The 19,616-nt window shown below is 45.9% G+C and overlaps 1 protein-coding gene across 1 annotated transcript in view; it reads right to left on the bottom strand.

Moving 5' to 3' along the window:
• Positions 1-19,616, bottom strand: part of KNTC1 (kinetochore associated 1) — a 265,358-nt gene that overhangs the window by 40,990 nt on the left and 204,752 nt on the right. The window contains exons 44-50 of the mRNA XM_040416167.1: positions 17,638-17,747; positions 17,350-17,554; positions 15,256-15,345; positions 2,089-2,260; positions 1,772-1,830; positions 781-997; positions 607-680 (exon numbers count right to left, since the gene is read on the bottom strand). Of these exons, the coding sequence (XP_040272101.1) occupies positions 607-680; positions 781-997; positions 1,772-1,830; positions 2,089-2,260; positions 15,256-15,345; positions 17,350-17,554; positions 17,638-17,747 (927 nt within the window). The remainder of the gene's footprint in view (positions 1-606; positions 681-780; positions 998-1,771; positions 1,831-2,088; positions 2,261-15,255; positions 15,346-17,349; positions 17,555-17,637; positions 17,748-19,616) is intronic.

Raw genomic sequence — 19,616 nt, 5'->3', positions numbered from 1 at the left:
TTCACTTCTATGGGGCCTGCGTTGCGTGATAAATGCACAATATAGAGCATGCTGCGATTTTCACGCAACGCATAAGTGATGCGTGAAAATCACAGCTCATGTGCACAGCCCCATAGAAATGAATGGGTCCAGATTCAGTGCGGGTGCAATGCGTTTACCTCCCGCATTGCACCCGCGCGGAAATCTCGCCCGTGTGAACTAAGCCTTAGAGTATTGTTTGCATGGCTGCATTCTAACCTGGATTTTGGCACTGAATGGGGCTAATCTATGCAAGACCTGCAGCAGTTTAAACCTCAAATCAACAGCTCAGCATAGGATTTCTGCTGTGGATTAAATGTTGAACCTTACAGTTATGTGAACATACCACCTAGGACTTGCTAGCAATGGCGAGCAAGATTTAGCCTGTTCTAGATGGCTATATGGAAAACTCATGACACCCAAAATTTTCTCCTTAAGTTCTTGTGATTCAACCTTGAGAATTTATTCAACATTATTGCTTTATGTATTCATTAACTTTCTTTTCATTTGCTACTTAAATAAAAGTTATTGAAAGTTTTCAAGAGCTACACATACTTGGTGACAAAGGAATTAATACATTTAACTTACCTTAGGGGATATATTCATTTTCCACTTTTCAGCCAAATGGAGACAGAATTTTAGTGCATGAATTTTATCGGGTCCTAGAATAAAACTAAGGTCATTACTAAATTACGCCCCAAAAATAAATAAAAACGTGTATTGGTGTAATGAATCCCATACTAAGGTCCAAAGTCTACTAACCAGTTGGAAGTTCTTGAGCAATCCTATGAGCAATAGCAGCTGCCCACTCTGGGTTACTAATAGACTGGAGGTACGACTGGATATTTAGTACAGTCTTAGCAGTTTCTTTGTTGATGAGAGAAGGACATTCATTATTTTTCAGCTTTAAGGCTTTGGGGCGCAAACTTTTCTCAAAAACATGCTTCACCGCTGTCATGTAAAGAGTGTCCAGTGAAACCTAAATTTGCAAAACCGGTGTCAGACATTAAGACAGTTGAATGCGATACATAAGTGTTAAATAATAAATAAAAAAAACTGCAATTACACATCCCATCGACTCAAATAAGATCTTATATCTAACGAAAAAGAATGCATTTGTGTAGATTTCCATCAAATGTTGTAAATCATAAGCTATAACTACCATTTTGCATTTTACAGCAATTTTAATCTTAAAAGAAAGCCCATAGCACCCAAGAGATGGTCAGTATATACAATTTATAAAGTGATCTACTGCTAAGCTAAAGCGGTGGTTCAGGCATGACAACTTATTTATTCAAAACTAGGACCCCAACAGTTTGAGAATGGGGATCCCAAGTATCCAGTTTGAATGAAGCGGTCACGCATGCCCATTCTCTACGGGACTGACAGAGACCGCAAAATGTTGTACACAGCTACAGTACCTCTGTTAGTCCCATAGAGAATGAATGGAGTGGCAGCGTGCATGCACGATCATCGCTCCATTCAAACCGGAACATGGGAACCCTACAGATAAAATGCTTATCACTTATCCTGCAGGAATCTGGCATGATCCATGGTATGCTGTACTATAAATTCTCTGCAAGAAGCATTGCTCATTGGGCAGGAGAACAGAATTGCAGTAATATATGGCTGTGATTTGGATGAAGATTTTATTCCCCCCCTCATTTGGACTGTAGTGAAAAAATTTTAAACGGCACAATTCTTAGTCGGAAATAAATCATACTGGACATTACTAGCACTATAAAGAACTCACCTTCATAAGTTTGGAAATTAGCAGTAGTGTTGGAAACGACTCCTCACTTAGCTCAGAAGCTAGAACAAGAGGGAATAGAAGAAAACAAATGGGTACAAATTATTACCAATGATATTAAAGTGGTTGTCTAAATACTGATGACCTATCCTCAGGATAGTGATCAGTATCTGATCGGTGGGGGTCTTACTCCAGGCATCCATGTCGATCAGCTAATTGTAGAGACCCGTGAGGATAGGACATTGGTATTAAACAATCGGACAACCCCTTTAACGTACAAGTCAATGAACTGGATGTAAGATAAAAGATACACCACTTACATATGATTCCCCAAAAACTGGTTGATGTTGTGAAGAAAAGTAAATGAAAAGGCAGTCTTGTATGTGCAGCACTGGACATCGCAATACCATGTTCTAAAATATACTGATGTTCTATATCAGCCGGAGGTGCAATTCTCTTGTATGATCTAAGAAGATTCACCAAACTTAACGCCTGCAGACAAAATGAGGAAATTATAAGGTGTACTACTAGGGCCAAAAAAATTCCAAACATATTCAAAAGACTATACCTATGCCAATAACCTAAAAGACTATATATGCCAATAGCAACCAATTCGATTCCATCTTTTATTTATCCGAGCTCCTCTGGAAAGTGAAAGGTGGCACTTTTCCTTTACACCAGTTTCATAATTCTCCCCCTAAGACTATAAATCTAGTGGTAGCTCAGATGCATGGATCAGTTAAGATGTAACACAGAATTAAGAAAAGAATCCCTGCAACACCTTAAGAACCAAGCCAATATTAATATTTCTCGCTCATATCATTGGGGGACACAGGACCGTGGGTATAGCTTGCTGCTGCCACTAGGAGGCGACACTAGGCCGAAAACTGTTAGCTCCTCCCCTGCAGGCTATACCCCCTCCAGCCTGGAGAGAGCATTTCAGTTTTTAGCTTAGTGTCGTAGGAGGCAGACCTCCCTGCTTAGCAGGGTGGCTCTTTTGGAAATTTTATTTTAATTTTATTAGGTTCATGGGGCACAGATTCGCATAGCGTCTGTCTCTCTGGGAGGCTAGCCGTTGTCGGTTGTCCCACTGCCTTGCCTCCCTCAAGAACACAAGTGGACCAGGGCGGCCTCACTCCCCTGCTTCCCACCAGCAATAGGGCCACATACTCGCCAGCCCTATACTGCCCGGACCCCTGATGCCTTCTGCCAGCGGTCGTTGGGTGGCCCTGCTGGGACGACATCTAAGGGTGAAGTCCACAGAAGACAGGTGAGTATTACTCCCCTCTTTCCCTCCCCTTAGCTCCTCACCCCTGTCTGCTGGGTAGCGATCTCCCTCCTGTGTCCTCAGATCCTCAGCGGCGGCGGTACGGCACTGCGGGGGTTAATGTCGGCAGCATCGCGGCTGCAGCAGCTCTGTTACTACAAGGAGAGCGGTCCGATCTCTCCCTCCCCACTTTAAGTCTCCAGGCATCTCCTGAGGCAACATGTTCGGTGCTATATTAACCCCTTCCCATCTCATGGCGGCTCCTAGCATGCGAGCGGGGGGCGTGGCTTCTTCCCGGCCATTTCCTCACACGAGCAGCGCGGGGCGGAGCCTATTTTTCTGTGCGAGGGGCGGAGCCTATTTTCCCACCACGGCACTCCGGAAGACCTCTCCAGCGCTCCCTTGCCACAAGGACACAGGACCTGGGACTTCTAACGGTAGGAGATCGCTACCCCCTCCAGCATAGAGAAGCCACACAATGTCAGACCCAGCCAAGACCCCTCCCCAGGCACCCTTCAGGACCACTTATTATGCCTGCACTTAATGTTCTGTTAAATTCCCTCGTGGCTAGTCACTCACTATGCTCTGCATGTCAGGCAGCCCCACAGAGCCATCCATCCATATTGTCACAACCCACAGGAGTTCAAGACCCCTCTGGCTGTGGAGAACCTGACTGGGCAAGGTCCCTGTCCCGGGCAGTAGAAAACCTCTCCAAAGTCTCCCATTCCACCCTTTCATTACTGGGTTGTTTGGTAGAGAGATCACCCACAGTGCAGCCCTCACCTTCGCAAGGCGCACAAACTAGGAGCAGGCTTACTAGCAAGCGTCCCAGATCAGGTCGTCATTCCTCTTCTGACGCCTCTGCATCCCCTCCCCCTCCCGTTTCCCGATCTCAGACGTCCTCCATTTTAGGTGACGCACTATCAGATGGTGAGATTGCGGATTCAGATACGGAGATGGACCTGGAGCAGTCTTCCCAGATTGCGTCTATGGTAGATAGTCTGATTTCAGCTATCCGGGACACTTTCCAAGTTCAGGAGGAACTCCCCTCCACCAGCCACCAGGGAGTGTCGTTTTAGCGTACAAAGCAGACCCCTAAGTCCTTCCCTGTACACGATGAGTTTTCCGTTGTTGTCGCAAAGGCTTGGGACCAGCCAGGTTTGCGCTTCATTGTCCCAAAGCAGTTAGACTTGCTCTACCCCTTTCCAACTGATTGTGTGGAAAAATGGGCCTCACCTCCGAAGGTAGACCCACCGGTCGCTCGCCTCGCAAAGAACACGACTATTCCGGTGGCGGATGGCTCCTCTCTCCAGGACCCAGTAGATCGGTGCATTGACTCGCTATCGAAGTCGGTCTTTGCAGCCAGTGGTTCAGCCTTACGCCCGATCTTCGCATCGGCATGGGTAGCCAAGGCGGTTTTGGAGAGGGCCCTCCGTTTGAACCAAGACCTTGCGACCAATCTTCCTCCGGCGGAGCTCCAGTCCTTGGCGGTACAAATTTCCCAGGCAGGAAAGTACCTCTGCGAAGCGGCTCTGGACGCGGGGACAATGGTTGCCCGTTCCTCGGCTCTCGCTGTATCTATCCGCCGAGAACTGTGGCTTAAAGTCTGGTTGGCGGATTCATCCTCCAAACGTTCTCTTTCAAGACTTCCCTTTGCCGGGTCTCGACTCTTTGGTACCCTGCTAGATGATATTATTTCAGAAGCAACAGGGGGAAAAAGCACCCATTAACCGCAACCTAAGGCAAAACGTTCCTTTCGTCCTAGGGTCACATCCTCCCGTTATCAGTCCTTTCGTAGGTTTGCGGGCACTCGTCCGGCGGCCTCAACTGCATCTAGGCCACCTAATCAGGACCAGTGAAAAGGCCCATCCTTCAAACCCCAGCTAGCATGGCGTCCGCGAGCGCAACAGCCTCGTTCCGCTCCCGGGAAACAGCCCTCAGCATGGGTCGTCTCCTTCTTTTTCAGGAAATGTGGCGAACTCATATGTCGGACGCTTGGGCACGAGAGGTAGTGACTTCAGGATACAAAAAAGAATTCAAATCTATCCCACCCAACCGGTTTTTCCTCCCCCAGCCGCCCAAGGATCCAGGTCGGGCGGCTGCTTTCTTCCAAGCAGTCCAGTCCCTTCTCATACGGGGCGTGATAATTCCGGTCCCCTTACACAAAGGGTTTACAGGTTTGTATTCAAACCTTTTCGCAGTACCCAAAAAGGAAGGCCAGTGCTGGACCTCAAGATAGTGAATCGCTTCCTCCGCATTCAACGGTTCAAGATGGAGTCACTCTGCTCCGTGATTGCCTCTTTGGTACAGGGAGAACTCATGGCATCGATAGACATCCAAGACGCCTACTTACACGTTCCCATCGCACCCGCTCATCAACGTTTTCTTCGTTTTGCTATTCATTCATGTCACTACCAGTTCGTCGCCCTGCCATTCGGTCTAGCGACAGCTCCGAGAGTGTTCACAAAGGTGCTTGCCCCCCTCCTGGGTCTCCTGCGCTCCAGGGGCATCACTCTCCTCCCGTATCTAGACGATATCTTGATCAAAGCATTTACAGTCTCCCAATACGAGGAGAGTCTTCAGATCACTTTGAGCACCCTGTCCCGCTTCGGGTGGATAGTCAATCAGCGGAAATCCTGCTTATCTCCCACCACAAAAATCAGGTTTCTGGGCATGATACTAGATTCAGGTGCAGCCGTGGTACGCTTGCCATTGGACAAGAGCGTGGACATTCAGAGATCTATACGCATATTACGCCAACGCCGCAATACGTCTATCCGCAATTGCATGCGGGTGCTGGGCATGATGGTGGCCTCCTTCGAGGCCATTCCCTTCGCTCAATTTCACACAAGGTGTTTTCTACAAGCCATTTTGTCATCTTGGGACAAATCCCCGGATTCTCTGGATCGCATCTGTTGGCGGGGAAATCCTTCCTTTCAGTGATATGGACACGCACGGTCCAGGGTGTTTGGTCTCCATCGGAGTCCAAACTTCCCATCAACATACTGGAACTCCATTTATCTCTCCCTTGTCCATTGGACTCCACTTCTGCAGGGTCATACGATCAGGGTGCAGTCGGACAATGCCACAGCTGTGGCCTACATCAACCACCAAGGAGGGACTCGCAGCCTTCCGGTGATGCAGGAGTCTGCGAAGATTTAGCAGTGGGCGGAGTCCCATGTTCCGATGATTTCGGCAGTCTTCATCCCGGGAGTGGACAACTGGACGTCAAACTTTCTCAGGCGGACAACAGTGGACCCGGGGGAGTGGTCCCTCCATCCGGAGGTGTTCGAGGCCATCTGTCTCAGGTGGGGATGTCCGGAAGTGGATTTGATGGCGTCCAGGTTCAATCACAAGCTCCCGTGCTTCCTCTCTTGCGCAAGGGATCCAGCAGCACACGGCGTGGACGCTCTTGTGGCGCCTTGGGACAGCTTCGCGTTTCTTTACGTGTTCCCACCGTTACCACTTCTACCTCGGATCCTACGCAGAATCAGGAAGGAAGGCATCAAGACGATCCTGATCGCCCCAGACTGGAATCGACGAGCTTGGTACTCAGAACTCATTCTTCTGCTAGGAGATACACCGTGGCCTCTGCCAATCAGAACCGATCTACTCTCCCAGAGCCCAGTCTTCCATCAGAGTTTAGATACGCTACGTTTAACGGCGTGGCTGTTGAAACGCAGAGGTTTTTCTGATGCGGTCATTCGAACCATGATTAGGGCCAGGAAACCTTCCTCTTATAGGATTTACTACCGGACCTGGAAATCCTTCTTGCGTTTCTGCGAGGAACGAGCTCTTCCTCCCAGGCGTTTTTCCCTTCCGACGGTTCTAGCGTTCAGTCGGGATTGGACCTGGGCATGGCTCTCAGTTCCCTCACAGGGCAGGTCTCGGCCCTGTCCATTTTTTTCCAACGTACTCTAGCCATCCTAGGTCCAGTCAAGACTTTCTTGCAAGGGGTAGCTCATACCGTTCCCCCATATTGGCCCCCATTACATTGTTGGGACCTGAACCTGGTTCTCGGTGCACTCCAGACAGCGGCGTTCGAACCTCTGAGTGAAGTTTCCATCCGTCTACTTTCCTGGAAAGTGGCCTTTTTAGTGGCCATTACCTCTATTCGACAGGTTTCGGAACTGGCAGCTCTCTCCTACAAGGAACCCTTTTTGGCGTTTCACCAAGTTAAGGTGGTTCTTCGTCCAGTGCCATCTTTTTTACCAAAGGTTGTTTCTGCCTTTCACGTGAATGAGGACATTGTTTTCCCCTCAGCCTTCTCATCCGCTGGAGGTCTCCCTCCATCGTCTGGATGTAGTACAGGCCTTGAAGATCTGTCGATGGTGGCCCCCTTCAGACGCACTGACGCTCTGTTCGTTATCTCGGAAGGCCCTCGTAAAGGTTTGGCGGCTTCAAAGGTGACTATTGCTCGGTGGATTCGCTTGGCCATTGCCGAGGCCTATCGTTCCAGGGACAAGGTTCCTCCACCCGGGATCACGGCTCACTCTACCAGAGCGGTCGGGGCTTCTTGGGCACACCTCCACCACGCTTCTGCGTCTCAGTTGTGTAAAGCAGCGACTTGGTCCTCTCTACACACCTTTACTAAATTTTACCGGGTGCATTCATTGGCCTTGGCGGATGCTTCTCTCGGCCGCAGAGTTCTGCAGGCCGCAGTTCAGTGACTTCCATAGAGAGTTGGTTTGGGAGAATTTTGTTTCCCTCCCCGTGGACTGCTTTAGGACATCCCACGGTCCTGTGTCCCCCAATGATATGAGCTAGAAAATGAGATTTTTGTGAACTCACCTGTAAAATCTCTTTCTCGCTTGGTTCATTGGGGGACACAGCACCCACCCACATATTGTTGTGAGGCAAGTGGGGTTCCTGTTTTGTCTGTTGGGACCTTGTGTTTGGTTTGGTCTCATGACAGTGTACAGTTTTCTGTTGATTTTTACTTTAATTTGGTCTCTTCTACGGCTGGAGCACAAACTGAAATGCTCTCTCCAGGCTGGAGGGGGGTAGAGCCTGCAGGGGAGGAGCTAACAGTTTTCAGCCTAGTGTCGCCTCCTAGTGGCAGCAGCAAGCTATATCCACGGTCCTGTGTCCCCCAATGAATCAAGCGAGAAAGAGATTTTACAGGTGAGTTCACAAAAATCTCATTTTTTTTCCTCCCCAGAGCCAATATTTATTTTTTTTACTTGAAAGAGTAACTAAACTTTAGTACTAACTTTTAATATGTTGTCCCTAACCCTCTAAAAAATCTTTTTCTAATATACTTTATTAATTTTCTATTTTTACAGTACTTTTTCACCCCTAATGGCATACGAGTGCTGCCTTCTCTTCTCTGTTTACCTGCTCACTGTCGCAACTGCTGCGGCAAGCAGGTGTAAATACAACTATGGCTCCCCAGTCACTTCAATCGGAAGGCTCCGTCCTACTCACTTGACAAACATCCCATTGAAGTGAATGTTGTAATTATACCTGCTTGCCACTGCAGTTGTGATGGCGAGCAGGTAAACGGGGAAGAGAAGGTAGCGCTCGTACGATCGCTGCTTTCTCTTTAAACAGCTGATCGTCGGAGGCACCGGGAGTCGGATCTCCGCCGATCTGATATTGATGACTTATCCTGAGCATAGGTCATCAGTATATATATATATACACTCACCTAAAGAATTATTAGGAACATCATACTAATACGGTGTTAGACCCCCCCTTTTGCCTTCAGAACTGCCTTAATTCTACGTGGCATTGATTCAACAAAGTGCTGATAGCATTCTTTAGAAATTTTGGCCCATATTGATAGGATAGCATCTTGCAGTTGATGGGAGATTTAAGGGATGCACATCCAGGGCACGAAGCTCCCGTTCCACCACATCCCAAAGATGCTCTATTGGGTTGAGATCTGGTGACTGTGGGGGCCATTTTAGTACAGTGAACTCATTGTCATGTTCAAGAAACTAATTTGAAATGATTCGAGCTTTGTGACATGGTGCATTATCCTGCTGGAAGTAGCCATCAGAGGATGGATACATGTTCTCATTCTGTTTATGCCAAATTCGGACTCTACCATTTGAATGTCTCAACAGAAATCGAGACTCATCAGACCAGGCAACATTTTTCCAGTCTTCAACAGTCCAATTTTGGTGAGCCCGTGCAAATTGTAGCCTCTTTTTCCTATTTGTAGTGGAGATGAGTGGTACCCGGTGGGGTCTTCTGCTGTTGTAGCCCATCCGCCTCAAGGTTGTGCATGTTGTGGCTTCACAAATGCTTTGCTGCATACCTCGGTTGTAACGAGTGGTTATTTCAGTCAACTTTGCTCTTCTATCAGCTTGAATCAGTCGGGCCATTCTCCTCTGACCTCTAGCATCCACAAGGCATTTTTGCCCACAGGACTGCCGCATACTGGATGTTTTTCCCTTTTCACACCATTCTTTGTAAACCCTAGAAATGGTTGTGCGTGAAAATCCCAGTAACTGAGCAGATTGTGAAATACTCAGACCGGCCCGTCTGGCACCAACAACCATGCCACGCTCAAAATTGCTTAAATCACCTTTCTTTCCCATTCTGACATTCAGTTTGGAGTTCAGGAGATTGTCTTGACCAGGACCACCCCCCTAAATGCATTGAAGCAACTGCCATGCGATTGGTTGACTAGATAATTGCATTAATGAGAAATATAACAGGTGTTCCTAATAATTCTTTAGGTGAGTGTATATATATATATATATATATATATATATATATATATATATATATAAAAAAAAGCAGACAACCCCTTTAAATGATTGAGATCAGAGCGGGTATCAGTTAGGGATCGACCGATTATCGGTTTGGCCGATATTATCGGCCGATATTGAGGATTTTGAACGTTATCGGTATCGGCATCTATTTTGCCGATATTCCGATAACGTATGGGGAACACAGATCGCGCTGCTCTCAGCGCGTTCTGTGTTCCCTCCGCAGCACAGGGGAGAAGGAAGCAGTGTCTCCTCCCCCTGTGCTGCTGCTGCCGCCAATAGCAGGAGAGGAGACAAGAGGAGGGGAGGGGATGTGGCCGCTGCGCCACCAATGAAGATGAGTCTTTCATTAATTCATATACAGGAGGCGGGAGCTGGCTGCAGAATCACATAGCCGGCTCCCGACCTCTATGAACGGCAGCTGTGGTCCGCGGTAGTTAACCCCTTAGGTGCCGCGGATCGCAGCTACCGTTCATAGGGGTCGGGAGCCGGCTATGTGATTCTGCAGCCAGCTCCCGCCTCCTGTATATGAATGAGAGACTTATGTTCATTGGTGGCGCAGTGCGCCCCCCCAAGCCCCCTAGTATTAATCATTGGTGGCGCAGTGCGCCCCCCCACCCCCATCCCAATAGTAAAAACATTGGTGGCGCAGTGCGCCCCCCACCCCCATCCCAATAGTAAAAACATTGGTGGCGCAGTGCACCCCCCCCCCCCCCCAGTATTAATCATTGGTGGCAGTGGCCACAGGATCCCCTCTCCCCTGCTCCTCCGATCGGAGCCCCAGCAGTGTAAGCCTGGGGCTCCGATCGGTTACCATGGCAGCCAGGACGCTATTGAAGCCCTGGCTGCCATGATAAGCTCCATGCTGCTGTGTGCACAAAGCACAGAGCAGCAGGGACAGTGTGAGGTCTTATTCACCCTGATAGAGATCTATCAGGGTGAATAGGACAAGGGTTCTAGTCCCTAAGGGGGCTAAAAGTTAGTAAAAAAAAAAGCCCACAAAAATATTAAGTATAAATGAAAAAGATTTTCAAAAAAAATAAAATAATACACGTTAACAATAAACATTAATTTTCAGCAGATTTGTGTAGGAAAAATTTTTTTTCCCTTAAAAATAAAAATACCCAGAATATCGGTATAAATTATCGGCTATCGGCCTGAAAGTTGACAAATTATCGGTATCGGCCCTAAAAAATCAATATCGGTCGATCCCTAGTATCAGTGTATTACACAGATGGAATTTGCAACACTCCCCTCAGATGTACAGTTGCAAAAGTGAAATAAGTTGTCCCATCCATAATATATTATAGGAGGAGTAATATGCATGTCTCAGTAAAACTTTACGAGAGGAGAAGTGGAGAAGAGAGGAGGGAGAACACATTTGATTAAAGGGGTTGTCTCACCTCAGACACTGATGGCACATCGCTAGGATATGCCATCAATGTCAGATAGGTGGGGGTCCCACCTCTTACCACCCTCCGTTCACAGCCATGGGAGTTCGGAAAACAGTACAGTGCTGGCTCGGCTATTTACGGCAGTCCCATAGAGATGAATAGAAAGGTGGCTGTCGATGTATTGTGCGCTCTCCATTAACTGCTATGGGACCTCCGAAAATAGCTGAGCGTGCTTGTTCGGCTATTTTCAGAACTACCATAGCAATTAATGGATGCGCGGTGTGCTCTTCTACACCTCGGGATCCAGGGGTGGGACCCATACATATCTGATTTTGAGGGCATATCCTAGCAATATGTCATCAAAGTCTAAGATGGGCCAATACCTTAAAGAAATTAAAACATAGTGGTTAATAATGACACTATAAATAAATAGGGGCCAATAATAACAATGCTGAAAAAGGCACAGACAAGAACTATCATCATATGACATAAGATTTTGGGCTGTAAATTAAAACAATGAGAATTAAGCTATTCAAAGAATATGTTGCTTCTGGAAGGTACTAGTTCTTCTTTTGAAGATCCAACTAGTATAGGGAGTCTTACAATGTCCCCTGGGAAAAAGTACGGAAATTAGCTGGAATAGTCCCCTGGGGAAAAGTATGGAAACTGTCTCTGGGTAACTACCTTGTAAGTCAATGTCCGACCCATTAAAAAGCCTTGAAACCTGACTTGTGATATCAGCTGTCTATGGGTGTCTCAGCTTTGTCGGATTTACTTAACTTAAAGGAGTAAGGCCCCTTTGAAACTAGCGACTGTCTCATTGCGGAATCGCAGCGAGGCACCAGGCCTGAACTCCTAGCACTGCCGGGGTCACATAGTATTATATTGAATTATGATGCTATGTAACGCTTACAGTTCTGGAATGTATTAGATGACACTGACATAATGCTGACACTCGCTCGTCTGAAAGGAGCCTAAATCAGTATTGCAGTAGCCCCGGCACCAGAACTACACATCTCCATCCATTGTGTAGTAAATGGAGATAGTTACTGCAGCACTGCTCCCACTGACCTCAATTGGAGCAGTGCTGCAGTAACTAGCTACGTCTCCTACACAATGGACACTGCTGTGTAGTTCCGGCACCAGATATTCACGGAAAGGATCCCACCGATAATAAATTGTTTTTTTTTTTCTACTTACTGTAAAATTCCTCTCTCGTTAGATGCATTGGGGAACACAGTACCATGGCTATATAACGAGCTGGCACTAGGAGGCTCACACTAGGGAAAAAAAATAAAAAATAAAATGTTCGCTCCGCCCAGGTGGGCTATAACCTCTCCACAGACACTGGACTAACCAGCTGCTGCAAAAGTAGTATAAGAAGCGAACCACAAATAGCCAAGATCCAACAGATCCTGAACTTGGAAGAGAACCAAACAGAACCAACAGCCCAGGAATAACAAGAAAACAGAAGGAAAAAAAAATATAAGGGTGGGCTTTGTGTCCCCCAATGCATCCAACAATATAGGGATTTTACGCTAAGTTGTGGAGCTGTTCATATGAATCCTGACCGGATGACTCCAGAAAAGGGCCATCCAGTGACAGTCAGGAAAATGTCTCTGAGCCCCAGAATGTTCATCCGTAGGGAGCTCTCCTCTGATGACCAGTCCTTCGGCTGTGAGAAAACCAAAGACCCCCTAGATTGTCCTGCCTAGATAGGGCCTTCACCAGGAGATCGTCCAGGTAAAAGATCAAGGCTACTCCCCTTATGTGGAGAAGCTCTATGAGAGCAGCCATGACCTTGGTAAAGACCCTCAATGTGGTGGCTAAACCAAAGGTAAGGGCCACAAATTGGCAATGAAGAAAACAGACTGCAAAGGGGAGGAACACCGGATGAGACTCTGCAATAGAAATGCAAAGAAAGGCGTAGCGGATGTCAATGGGTGACAGAAACTCGCCTATTTCCAGAGATGCCACCGATGACTTCAGGGATTCCATATGAAAGTGACGAACCCGGAAAAACAAATCAAGGGTGTTCAGGTATAGAATGGGGTGGAGGGAGTTGTCCTTCTTGGGAACCTCAAAGAGATTGGTGTAAAACGTTCTGAAGCAGTTATAGGAACAATCATGTCTATGGTGTGCATAGAGAATTAATGGCCTCAATAAATCCAGCTGCTCGAGATGGGGACTGAGGTGGCAAGGAGAGACATAGAAGTCTATTTTGCATCAGAATGACATCACCTTTAGGACCCAAGCGTCATCTACGCTTCAGATCCAGGTCTCCCAAAAGTAAAACAGCCGACCCCCCCTACCCAAGGAAACGACTGGGGGGGGTGAGGCAGAACTTCATGCATAAGAGTATTTGGCAGGAAGGGGCTTGAAAGGATGAGGGCAGCTGTGCCAAGAGGGCGAAGCCTTGAAAGATGGACAGGATGACTTTTTGACCTGATGGGACGAGTAGTCCTAAAATGAACGTGCTGGCGAAGAGATGAGGCGATGTGGGCAATTCTGAGTTAAGAGTGAACTCTTGCCACCCGTGGCCTCCGAGATAAGTTCTTCCAAACACTTACAGAAAAGCTTTTTGCCCAAGAAGTGCAGAGTAATGAGCAACTTTTTACATGCCGCATCTGCAGCCCAGGAACGGAGCCATACTGCATGGTAAATTGCCACGGAATTGGCGATTCCGGCGCAGCGTAGTCCCAGCAAAAGCCAGGAACCATAGTTTGGAAGGGGCTGCGGGGAGCAGAGGGCCTGGGAAGAAAGGTATTGTGGAGTCAAGGAAAAGTGGAGAGCCCGGGAACACAGGCAGAATAGGGGCCAAAAAGATGGAGGGCCAAGGGACTGAGGTGGGGAAGGGATTAGAAAAGGAGTCAGACTTTGAAACAAAGGTGGATGGGTCCAGGGTTGGACCCAGAGGGGAGGGAAGGGCAAGGGATGAGAGACCTGGGACAACCTAACCTAGAGAGGGGCGAAGGAAAATACTATCTGGAGCTGCCGGATCACCTCTTTGGTAAACTGGCACATGAGTGGGATTACTGGTATTCCACTGTGGATGCATTAATGGGATTTGTTGATCCCAGCGAGGTACCAAAATGCCTGCTGCAAGATAAAATCTGCACAGTGTAAAAAGAAAGGAAAGACAAAAATAAAAAAGCAGCAAAACGTGCAGGTAGTGTCTGGCTCCTATGGACACTAGACTAAAACCGGTTAGTCTAGTGTCTGTAGAGAGGGTATAGCCCACCTGGGTGGAGCCAACTTTTTTTTTCCCCCCTGGTGTCAGCCTCTTAGAGGCAACTGGCAGATGCCCAAGGTGCTGTGTTCCCCAATGTCTGTCATGAGAAATTACTAATTTCCCATCCTGAGGGCGGGCCATTTATAACAGACTGAAATTCCACTTTAAAGGATAGCTGCCTATAGCTGGCACTGGAGAAATAGTTTTCTTCCTTCTAGAGAACAGTCCATTTGTTCAATTTTCTCATGTATGGTATAGGGCCTTTTATTTATTACTTCTCTCCTTTGATAGTTACACACAGTAAAAGTTGTATAATTTGAGAATGCATTTGATTTTAATGTATCCACAGACATTTTCAAAGAGCCATATAACCTAAAAAGTACTGTAAATGTTATCTATTTGGGTTGTAAAATACTTCAATTATCTCGTCTATAAATTCAGTAAATAGGATATGTGAGGTTTCTTTAGCCACCCCACCTGAGAGCAGCATATGACAGAGGGGAAATGCGGAGCTTGGGGATATTCTTTGATTCAGCATTTTCTAGTAAACAGTTACTGAATACTTTCCACAAAGACTGACTGTGTCCATTTAACCAGTAGTATTTGTCTATCAAAAATGATAGATTAAGGCCATATTCACATCACTGCTAGTTATTTCCACTGTATTGCTCCAACAGAGTTCCCAAATTTAGCACATAACAGAAACCAATGGAGCCGAACAGACCTCCAATGCAGATGTGAATATACCCTTATTACTATGAAACTCTGCTAGTGAACATACACACCATGTAACATATACTGTCCAGTACTGTTACTAATGCACTTAATATTTAAAAGTGATGTTAAACACTGTCAATGTTTTTTTATATTACCTGGCTCAGTTGTATATTGGTATTCTTCTCATCTGCAGCAAGTATCACTTGCAAGGTTCCGTCAATAGTCTCATAATCATAAGGCTCCAGCTAAAATAAGAATGTTTTTACATGTTTTTTTTTTTTAATAGTGTGACAAAGAACCACCATTGTTTTCACTTGAGATTACAGCCATATTTATAGTGAGTCAACATGGCTCATATGAGTCAATATCATATGAGTTTCTAGATAATTAAAGGAGTTTTCAAGGATTACAATTTGTCTGATGCCCACTTAAAGGGAATCTGTCAGTTGCACTATGCTGCCCTCGCATAGTGTAGAGAGACCTTTCTGTTGTGATGGCAGGCAGTACTTATACAGTACCCACTGAAGCCTATGCCAGCGATGTGAGGGGGATAAGTCTAGGGCTGCAGCTAACGATTATTTTAATAATCGATTAGTTGTCGATAAGTTCATTGATTAATCGGGGAAAAAAAAAAAGACAAAAAAAAAAAAGGGGTTTATTATGTTCAAAGGCCATATCAAAACAAATTGTGGATGGCACTGTTATGGAGGGGGATCTGGGGATGACACTGTTATGGAGGGGGATCTGGGGATGACACTGTTATGGAGGGGGATCTGGGGATGACACTGTTATGGAGGGGGATCTGGGGATGACACTGTTATGGAGGGGGATCTGGGGATGACACTGTTATGGAGGGGGATCTGGGGATGGCACTGTTATGGAGGGGGATCTGGGGATGGCACTGTTATGGAGGGGGATCTGGGGATGGCACTGTTATGGAGGGGGATCTGGGGATGGCACTGTTATGTAGGGGGATCTGGGGATGGCACTGTTATGGAGGGGGATCTGGGGATGGCACTGTTATGAAGGGGATCTGTGGATGGCACTGTTATGAAGGGGATCTGTGCACTGTTATGTGGAGGGGGATCTGTGGATGGCACTGTTATGGGGAGGGGGGATCTGTGGATGGCACTGTTATGGGGAGGGGGGGGTCTGTGGATGGCACTGTTATGGGGAGGGGGGGGGTCTGTGGATGGCACTGTTATGGGGAGGGGGGTCTGTGGATGGCACTGTTATGGGGAGGGGGGTCTGTGGATGGCACCGTTATGGGGAAGGGGGGGGGGGGGTCTGTGGATGGCACCGTTATGGGGAAGGGGGGGGTCTGTGGATGGCACCGTTATGGGGAAGGGGGGATCTGTGGATGGCACTGTTATGGGAGGGGGATCTGTTGTCACCAAAGGTCCTAGCCGGTAGTTCATCATTAAAGAAGTAAAGAAGAGACCGGGAACAACGCGAACAAGAGGAGAAGGTGAGTTAATTTTTTTTATTTTTTTTTTAACCCTCAATTGATCACCTACTAAGCATTCTGTATTCAGAATGCTATTATTTTCCCTTATAACCATGTTATAAGGGAAAATAATACAGTGAATAGACTGTCACCTAGCAACCATGCGTGAAAAATAATGGTGTATCATCATTAAAGGGAACCTGTCACCTGGATTTTGGATATAGAGCTGAGGACATCGGCTGCTAGATGTCCGCTAGCACATCCACAATACCCAGTCCCCATAGCTCTGTGTGCTTTTATTGTGTAAAAAAAACGATTTGATACATATGCAAATTAACCTGAGATGAGTCAAAGCTTTAAAATATGACTTCTGGTCACACAAGTAAGATATGACTCTTAGGTTAATTTGCATAAAAGGCGGGAAGTTCAAAAATGCATAAAACCTATTGAATTCGTCTGCAAATGAAATTAAAAGTGTAATTTATATGTTTGGGTTAACATAATGAACATTTAGAAACGCTCAGTGAGGGTAGCATAGTAGAGGTGACAGGTCCCCTTTAGGATACTGGGGCTCTGACCTCTGGAACCTTAGTATGCAGTAGAACAGCATTAAATATTATTAATATAAGATAATCAATGTTTCAGGAACATACAAACCAAAAATGTCTTCAATAAACACTGTACATTTGACTGAGGCTACTACCCACCATTCTCTAAATCCTGTTGTTCTTTTACCAAAACATATGAAGTCTGGGTATTCATGGCAGTACAACAGTTCCATAGTGGGTGCATTTTATTTTACCTTATGTAGAATTCCACTAAGACTAACAACAAGGTCTTGGGTACTATTTAGCAGAGGAATGATCTTTTTTGCTTTTGCTACCAGCTGAGCATGTTGGCCAGGATCCACAATACAGCCACCATGGCTATTCTTCCAACTTGAGCCAGAAAGAAGTAGAGTTTCTATGTAAAGCTGAAGGGCAGCATCAGAGTCCAGCATAAATGTGCTGCAAAACATAAACCAAAAATACAATTTGTACATTTATTCATAAAATCAAAAGTAATCCTTGTATTCTGATCAAGTATTTACCTGCAATACTTCAAAATAAGATCTGTATCCACATGTGAGTTTTGAACTAAAGTAGAAACAAGCTCTTTCTTCTGTTGAGAGTCTTGTCTAAAGGCAGACTGGAAAGAAATCTGCAAAATAAACATTTCATTACTTGAAGGTATACAGGTTTGTATCATGTAAAACAGTAAGTACTGGGCAAATATTGGGCATCTCCAGGTTTAAAATGCAAGATCATTTTATTTAATCTACATGAGAATGTATTTTATGGGGATTTTCCCAGATCACTATGGATTTTAAGAGATATGCCCTTGTAGTTGCTCACCTCATGTACATCTTTAATTTCAATTTAAACTCTCGGCCCATTTTGACCAAGTAAAGCAATCACTCTGGTTTACATCCTATATGTAGCACTTCCTGTCGCTGTATCCAGCCAAACCCATTATGCACTTTTTTCTCTGTCACAGTGCCAGTACCTCTAGTTTATAGCTCCTGCCACCCAGAGTTACATAGACACTCCCCTATCAATGCTTTGACACACCAGTGGCCATAACATCACAGGAAATAAAAAAGGGTTGCATTGATATGGTCATGTGACAACAATCCAGAACGGACGATTGGAGAAAAAAAGGTAATAATAATAAAAAAAAAATTATAATAATAATTACAGCTGACTTCATAAACAAGGATGTTGATGCAACAAAACCCCTCAAAATTTACATTATAAGTATAACAAAAGTAGCTAAGGAATAAAATGTTAACTTGAATGTCTATTTGAACAAAAATTATAAGGGATTACCGCATTTTTCGCCCTATAAGACGCACCCCCCCCCCCCAAAAGTGGGGGGGAAATGGCAGTGGGTCTTATGGGGCGAATACTGCCATTTAGGCCGAATGCACACGGCCGTGTTCTGCCGGGCTGGATTCCTGTTCAGAGCAGGAGCGCACGGCGTCATTGGTTGCTATGACGCCGTGCGCTACATGCCGCCGCTGCACTACAGTAATACACTATACGTCATTTACTACGTCACGTTCCTGCTTCATTCATAAAGTGGGAGGAGCAGGCGTGTGACGTAGTGAATGACGTTACGCTGTCACCGCCCCCCTACAGGAGTTTCAAGTGAGTACCGTACTACATGGATTTCTCTATGCTGCAGAGGATTACTATAGTTTAAAACAGCGCCCATGCCTACCCGTTACCTATTAAAACTACAGTTTCCTTACCTAACATTAATAGAATTTTTAGAACACTAGATAATAATTGCTTATATGAGGGCCTATGGGCATCGGCTAGGAATTCTAAGACTGTATTCCTAAAAAATTGGGAAGTTTGGCTGGACGACGCTAAATGCAACATCCCCCTCAATGCATTCATTAGACTGTAAAACTATCTATTATACCAGTATACTTGCTCGCATCTATGTACCTGTTTATCCTAATTTACTCATAATATTATGCTAATTGCTTTATGATGTGTAATTCTATACTGCATTATCAGCTTCTATAAGTGCCTTAATTATTCATGTACTATAACTTTTTACATGTGACTGAATGCATTCATTTGTAACCTACTGTTGAAAATGTTAATAAAAACTATTGTTCAAAAAAAAAAAAAAAACTACAGTGAGCGGGGCCCGGTTTAATAGAATACAGTGACTGCACCAGGCCCCGCTGCCATTACAACACAAGATGCCGGCCCCCTCACCATTTTACACAAGGACACTTATGGGGGGGGGAAATCTGTGGATGAGACTGTTACTGGTGGGGGGGGGGGGGGGAATATCTGTGGATGACACATATATAGCATAAGATGCTATATATGTGTCATCCACAGATTTCCCCTCCATAACAGTGTCATCCATCCAGAGTTCCCCCCCCCATAACAGTGCCATCCACAGATCCGTGGGACGTCCAAAAGCAGTCCACAGGGAAGGAAAAAAACCACCAGACCCATGGAGCAAGCGTCCCTGAAGGCATCTAAGAAACTGCTGCCTGCAAGA

The sequence above is a fragment of the Bufo bufo genome, chromosome 2 (genome assembly GCF_905171765.1).
Source record: "Bufo bufo chromosome 2, aBufBuf1.1, whole genome shotgun sequence".
NCBI classification, from domain to species: domain Eukaryota; kingdom Metazoa; phylum Chordata; class Amphibia; order Anura; family Bufonidae; genus Bufo; species Bufo bufo.
This window is presented reverse-complemented; position numbering and strand designations above follow the sequence as displayed.